The following is an 8,205-nucleotide window of genomic DNA, read 5'->3' on the forward strand; positions in this document are numbered from 1 at the left end:
TTGTCTTTAACTCCATTTCAACCTTGGATCTGACAACATCATAGGTTCCAAATGGTTTTGTAGTTTTATCAATTTCCTCTGCTAATAAGGCTATGATGGCTGTTGATGCTTCATCAATGTTTATCTCATAACCCAGTGGTCTCAACCATCTTATTCTAGGAATGGTAGCCTAAATGTATGTATAGTCAATATCAACTACAAAACATACATCATTGACATGTTCAACCAAAGAAACTAGAATCCTAAGTCTTTGCTTCATTTTTTTCTTGAAGTCTTGAAAGAAGTTGGTCATTTGAGCCTCAAAATTAACTCCCATTTGCTCAATATATTCATTTACCTAAGCTACTATTGACCTATTAGCTTTCCATACTACTTTACCAAATGAAGGGAATTCATTCTGTACATAAAAGAAAATACAGACTAGAATAGCAACAAAATTACATTGTGCACCCTTGCTTCTCCTTATTGTTCCCAAATTCTCACTTATTTGTTGTAGTTGCAACTCTACAAGATCATAGGTGTGATCTTTCTTGACAAGTTTGTAACCAACATCAATTGCTATGCATGGCACACTGTTTAACCTATTGGACTAATAAAATTTGTGTGAAATGACTCTAACGACAAAGTTGATTAGGGGGTCTTGGATGGTGTCAATATTCATCCCACATTTATTCCACTTGGCTCCAATGTTCTTCTCTATTACCTCTTGAGAATCACTCCTAAGAGTCTTTGGCCGTTCTAAGGTTGGATACCCTGTGACTTTATGCACAATTTTCTTGGTTATTTTCACTAGGCCATCCTCTGGCCATATGTTTCCATCATGAATCCTGCTGAGAACAAGTCTAATCCATTTAGTCTTGAAGACTGTGGGGAATTCAAGGCAACATGTTAAACCCTTATTTTCAACAATTTTGTATTCATCCTTTAGATTTCCATCAACACATAGTTTATTATATGCGTCCCTAATCTCCATGTCTCCTATAGCTCCTATTTTGTAGTTATATTATCTTCTGACATCTTGAACGATGACTACCTTAGGGGGTATGATAGATAGGGCATCGTCTGGGTTGTCTTTATATGCAACCTTAGGGATTGGATGAAAATATGGTTGCTTGACCTAGTTAGACACTAACTAAACCTCAAACGACTCTGTGTCCTAGGTCTTCTTGGAGCTGGATGCCATTTTTCCTATCCAAGGTTTGAAATTTGAAGAAAAGTAAAGAATGTGTGACTCGACACTTGAATAAATACCTTTCAATCAAAGAGAATGCACTAAATCATGGTAGAAATCTATTCAACTTTTAGTTTGACTACTCATAAATCACTCTAATTTCTCTCTCACCTTCGCTCTTTGATCACAATGATTGAAATTTAATGAAATTGCAATCATATACCCTATTTTGGTTGCATTTAATGCTTAGTGCGATGATAGCTATTCACTTGGCACCTTAAGCATTCCTACATAACTCGACATCCATTGAAGTTTCCCAACTCAACATCAACTACCTACTTGGTTGCAACTGACTACTTGGCATGTAATAGAACTTTACTCGGCATTTGAGGGCAACTCAAAAATACTTGCAGAAACTTTAAGTATTGACTTTTCATCTTTGTTCATTCTATTTTCTCCTTTGTAGTACTTGTTTGTCTTGGGACTGATGTATGCTATAGCTTTGTTATCAGTCCCATGCACCTTCTCTTGCTTAGTTGGATGAAGTGTGACCTCTTGACCTCTTGGGTGAAGTGATCCCTCCATTGGATGTGCTACCTTTATCTCTTCTTTTCCATGTTCTATTCATCTCTCCTCTAATGTGTTCAACATCAATGTTTTCCTTCCCTTTGTTGAACTCAGAACTTGGTGCCTTGGACTTGGTTGGACAAAACTTGCTGATGTGTCTTATCTTGAAATAGATAAAGTATGTGGTTTGACTCAACCATCCATTGTAGTTTCCTCTAAAATATGTTCTTATACAATTTTTAGGAATGTGCCCATAGTCTTGACAATAGTGACAACTCTGTCTGTTATTGTAGTCCCAATTGTAGTGATGTCCATGGCTTTTAGCCTTTGCTGGCTAGTATGGTGTCCACATAGGCTTTGATCTGCACTCAAAAGCTCTATGACCATACTTCTTGCAGTTATAACAGTGACCTTCAAATCTTGGTGTCCTTATGGCTTTGGTCCCACAATTATGCACTTGATGTCCCTGCTTATTGCATTTGTGACAATGACCCTTGTTCTTGGGTTTGTCTTGCTGATTGGTCTTCTTACTCCTGCATACATTAGTAGTATGTCCCTTTTTATGATAGAAATGACAAGTAGGTTTAATTTTCTTACCTTTGTCACTTCTTTCCTTTGCACTCTTTGATGACTCTCATTCTTCAGTGCTAGTGAAGCCTAATCTTGAAGTGTCACTGCTGGATCTTGGTGGCTTTAGTAGTTGTTAAAAGTGCTTGATGGCTTCACTTGATTTGTTGAAGTTTTCTGCTATCTCCTTTTCTCTTCTCAATTCATTCTCCAGTTGTTCATTTTTCATTTTTAGTTTAGAGATCTCAATGTCCTTGACATTTAGCTCATGATGAGCGTTCATCATTTGGGTAAGGGTATTTAGCTGCATGTTGGAGACTCTTGTAAGCTCTATTGACTTCTCCTCCAGTTTGTTGGCAAGGTTTCTTTTATCATCCTCAATCATAGTCCTATCTTCAATGACTCTTTTCTTCTATTCAGTTATTTCACACAACATCATGGCTTGTGATTCTTTCTCAATTTTGAGAGATCTTATCTCTTCTGCTTGAGCTCTGTTCCCTTCCATCAATTCTCCTATTGCTGCATCAAACTCTTCAGAATCTCCATTTGAAAAAATATTTGAGGTGTCAATCTCCTTGTAGTGTGTGTCATTTTCAGCTATGGCTATATCCTTCCTTCTTTTCAAGGATTTTCTCAATTCTCCTCTGGCTTCCTCCAAGTTGTGTAGAGCCAGGTGCACATCAATCACCTGATTCTCTATAATCTTCCCAAGTTTGAAGACTTCCATCTTCAGATCTTTTCTCTAAGCTGTTAGGCTTCTCCTTGTGAGAACCTTGCTTTGATTCCAAGTGTTGGAATTAACAAATGGGAACAATACTTCTGACAGGGGGCTGGGGGTGGGGGGTGAATTAGAAGTAATACATTTTATCCTTAAAAACTCTTAACTAAAAATTTACTACATGCATGTAAACATATCATATAAACATAAAGTAAACACATGCATCACAACACATAACACCAAATTTGATCACCTAGAAACCCTCCAAAATGAGAAGGTAAAATTGGGGTGGGAATGATACCCACAAAATATCACTAGCAATTATGTTTGACCACTTCTGATGGTTTTCCCTATTAAAGGTTTTACACTATGTCAATAGTGACCTAGTTAAAGGATTTACAAACATTTGACATGAAGTGTCACCCTGTCAAAGGATTTATCACCTTGTAAAAGGTTCTACAACCTAGCTGTTAAGCTAATGTATCAAAATAGGATTTTCCTTCTAATCCAATTGCTAGAGAGTATTCGATTAATAAACCTGATAGCTTACAATCCATGATTGCTAATTTCAAGCACTTGATTTGCTCATTCTGCTTTGATCCTTGCTTGATCTAATATTTGTTCAATGCCTTTGCTTTGTTCTGACCAACTAAATATGTAATTGCTGATCAAATTACTAAGTCTTTAACACCCCTGCTGCTTGGCCTATTCTGCAATTCACTCCCTTCAACTGTTCATTTTCTTAGCAATTTCAAATCATGGGGTCTTAGCTTTATTATAAAGGCTTCGAAGACTTAGGGTTAGGTATAAATCCATGAACTTATTTTTCCCACTCAAATCCTCATACTTTTCCTATTGGTTGAATGCAATCTCCACTTTTCTTATTGGTTGCATGCTGATTGCATAGGTAAAAGAAAAGATTTGAACTTATCTTTAAAATCCTTTGTGATTCATCCAAAAATGGTTTACATCTGAGTTTGTGAAGGCACAAACTCATATGCTGATTCTGTGTTACTCGACACATACTGGATTACTGATGCTCAACACATATAGGATTCTGGCTTGCTCGACTCCTATAGCAACTCTATCTTGCTCGGCATCCATTCACTGATTGGCACCTATAGTGACTCGGCACATGAAGTCACTCGGCACATGTATCAAGCTCGGCACTTGAAGTTTGCTCGACACCTATTGGAATTTTGGCTCAACGTGTATAGTGTACTTGGCTTCTATATGAAAATTGGTTAAGTGTTTTGACACTCAATTGTCAAAACCAATCTAAGACCAACATCAGTCCGCCTTCATGTCTTCACATGCTTGATATAATATAAAATAACTTATGGATTATTATAAAAAAATTCAGCTCGTCATGACTTAGTAATTATTTTTTCACCAAAATAATTGGTTAAGTCGTACAACTCAATTCTCTGCTATGCTCTATTCTTCTCTTTCACATACCCGTACTGGTATTTCAGCTGTAACTTGTGGCATATTATCCATACACATCTATGCACTAACATATTTCATCATGATACTATCATAAAGCTATCATCAAGTGCACATACACTAATTCATAGCATGTCATCCATACACATCATATTTGTCTCCGTGCTATTGCAAATTGTCTAACACTTAGACAATTTTCTAACTCTAAATACATAAATGAAATGCTAAATATATGTTGCCATAAATGACAACACATAAGACATATTATTGACCATATTGCCAATAGATTGAAGTTTATTTCTTACATGGGGATCTTAAAGATAAAATTTGTATTGACAACTTGATGATTTCCTTTTGAAAGGAAAATAAAACATTGTTTGTATGTTAAAGTGGTAATTTTATGGTTTGAAATAATCACCCAAAATGTGGCACCCATAGTTGGATGCTTTTATACTAAGTTTGGGCTATGCCACATGAAAATATTATCATTATGTTTATATTAAGGTTAATAATGATCATAAATTGATTATTGTCATGTATATTTATGCAATGTTGTTTTATTAGAAACAATATGGCATTGATTAAATAACTTAAAACATATCTTTTTGGTATATTTATATTCTAGGTTCATCATTAGTACTTAGGAAATAAACTAACAAAGAAAATCTACTGGACTATACCCTATGAATTGGAAATAAAATTAAGACTTCTGAATAACTACAATTACTTGAGAGATTGCTTTAGAATAGCTTATTTGAAAATATTATTTACTTGTAAAATAAAAAATTTAAACAATGAAAAAGTTTATTATATTTTATTCAAAAAAATCCAAATCTAGTTACATTTGTAACTAAAAATCCACCCTCCATGGCATTACATCAATATTTCTAGTGTAAATTTTCTTACTTTTATTGGTTGATACCTATTTTATTTTCCTCCAATGAAATTGCCACACCCCAAAAATAATAATAATGTAGAAGCTATTATGCTTCATATGATCTTAATTGATGAATGCACAACGGCGCCTAATTTGTCCAGCTGTTCCAGTGAGCACTTGGATATCTGACATTTGTTGCATGGAATTCTTAAAGTTTTCAAAGAAGCTATTATCTTTCATCTGCTTGTCAACATGCTTTTTGGCAATAGAATTTGTGAGTAGGGCAGCATCAGACTGGAAGAGGCCCTTGTTTTCTTCAAGATTAGTAAAATAATGACTATCAAAGGTGAGGGAGCTATTGGGATCCATTTCAACAGTAGTTGTAGTGTCTGTCACACTAGTGCATTTGGTCTTCAAAAATTGGGCATAGGTGGCATCAAGTGAAGGGTCGATGTCTCCTTTCCCTGTAAAGTTGTAAAGTCTATTGCTAAATAGATTGCAATGACCGATCCCAATTGTATGCCCACCTATTCATATTAGCAATGATAATAATATTAGAATCTTAATTTGGGATTAAATAATAGTTCAATAAAGTATTTGTTGATATTTTTCATACCAGAGAGAACAACGAGGTCTTTGACACTGAGCCCTTTACTTGCAAAAGATGCTTGAAGTTGTGAGAAGTTCATAAATGGTGAGGGAATGTTACTCAAGGCCTCACTTTGTTGAGAAACCACTCCATCCCTACGTCCTGTTCTCACGCGCCAAAATGGACCACCACTCTATATATAATATCAAACATTAATCTAGTATTTATCAAAGACAAAAAAAAATGTATAAATATAAATGCTATATCAACAAAAATTGTTTAGAAATAATAGAAATAGATCAATCTATTGTTTGCAGTTCATAAAATTATATGGAATATTGTAGCCGTCAATTGTGTTTTGATTCTTTGAATGTGCTTTAAGGTTTTGAATAAAAGCCACAGTAGCACTACAAATTATGTTAAGTAAACGCATACAGGCTAACTAAACAAGTCAAAACTCAAACTAAGAAATATATATATATATATATATATATATATATGGTATAAAGCTAAGTTAGAGCATAACGTTGAGAATTAAAGAACATAAGTCCACAGGAGGACCATTCGTTGTTGAGAGCTTCAAGCGTACCAGAAAAGATGAGATTCTAGCATTTAAATAATTAATTCAAAATTTGACCAACATTCAAAGAAATTTGGGGTATTTTATGCACATTCTGGTAATGGGGTGTTAATGTTCTATCTTACCCCAGCAACGAGAGCATCTCGGGCACCCAGGGCGAGAATGTCAGCACAGGAAACAAGTCCTGGACATGTCTTCTCTATTTCTGCTTTGGCTTCTTCAATTACTTCAAATCCGCGGAGGCTCAGATTTGGAATGGCATCTCTCTCTGCCGTGTTGCTCGCTGTGGAATTCAGCAACACTGACCCATCGCAACCCTATTCAAACATCAAGATAGTGATAAGGTAGTATTAGACAACTTTCATGTGATCTGAGATTACGAGTCTCAATCAAATTTAAAACATTGAATTAAAAATATATTAAACTTAAAATCTATTCTTGTAATATTGGTATTGTAGAAATTGTGAGTAAAATTGATCGAACTATGTTTGAGGAATAGTAATTCATAAGAATATATTTCTTATGAGTATCTATTTCAAGTACTCTTAATCATTGAATTTTGTCTAAGATAAAGCCCACTCTACTTAAAACCTCATTTTGTAAAACATGCATGACTTATGTACTATTCAATATTATTAAACCCGTTGGCTTACTATAGAAAAAACCTCCTTCTGAAAAGTCTATCCAATCAGATATTGCATGAACTTAGGCTAAACTCATGACTCATTATGCAACCCACATCTGTAAACTAACTAACTACATGAAGAAGAGAAGAAATCATTGCAAAAGGTGATGCAGTACTGACTCGGACGAAGCAATCATGGAAAAGCATGCGGAGGAGAGCAGGGGCGAGCGTGGGATCCTTCGCTACGTTCTTCTCCACCACTTCCTTCACCTTCGCCTCTGCCGACGGGCAGCTCTTCTTGTAGAAATCGTACCGCAATTCTGATCCCTCACACGCATTCATCATCATCAATATTGTGGCCATGAAACTGATAGCAGCAACAAACAAAATGCTTGCCATCTCTCTCTCTCTCTCTCTCTCTTCTTTCTTGTTCTATCGATTGTATTGATGTTACAAATTCAAACACGACCTTCTATTTATACTATCCTTAAAGTGCAAACAACTAACGCAATTTGAGAGAATGACCAAGCCAAGCCATTAAACTATGAAATGGCTTCGCTGGTTGAATCTTATCACCGCTTAGAGAGTGTATCTGCTTCTTTTTATAATAATTCCATGCACGTTCTCTTCTTTATCTTGTTTTCTTTAAACGGTGCAAACTAGTTTGAGTAATTAAATTACTACTCGACTGTTATCTGCAATCTGAAATAATGGTGGACAAAGGATGTTCCGTCGTTTATTCTCTTTTGGGGTTCCCCCATTCTTGCGAACAACCAGGCAAAGATGACACGGTCTAATTGCCAGCCAAAGATTGAACATGGGTAGCTAATATTAAAATGAAACTAGTTGACTTTTGGAGCGGAAGCGCAGGTTTCTTCCCGCATAAAACTGTATGGCTGACTTCCTCATATATTTTTAAATTTGCAATTAAAAGATTTGAAATAATACTTATTAATATTTGGAAATTCACGATGAGACAAAATGATGTTATCTCAAGTTACCACTTTTGTATCACTCGATGAAAGTTGAGCTAGTCAATTTTGTTAAAAAGTGTACATGTTAATG

The 8,205-nt window shown here is 35.4% G+C and overlaps 1 protein-coding gene across 1 annotated transcript; it reads right to left on the reverse strand.

Moving 5' to 3' along the window:
• Nucleotides 1–5,469: 5,469 nt before the first annotated feature.
• On the reverse strand, nt 5,470–7,539 carry LOC149572523 (peroxidase 27-like). Its single transcript, XM_089811559.1, has 4 exons — nt 7,321–7,539; nt 6,641–6,832; nt 5,963–6,128; nt 5,470–5,873 (listed from the first exon to the last, which is right to left on the reverse strand). Exons 1-4 carry the CDS (start codon nt 7,537–7,539, stop codon nt 5,470–5,472), a joined length of 981 nt encoding a protein of 326 aa, XP_089667685.1.
• Between the last annotated feature and the right edge of the window lie 666 nt (nt 7,540–8,205).

This window comes from Cupressus sempervirens, chromosome 2, assembly GCF_028749045.1.
Source record: "Cupressus sempervirens isolate cs-2001-9-10 chromosome 2, ASM2874904v1, whole genome shotgun sequence".
NCBI lineage: Eukaryota > Viridiplantae > Streptophyta > Pinopsida > Cupressales > Cupressaceae > Cupressus > Cupressus sempervirens.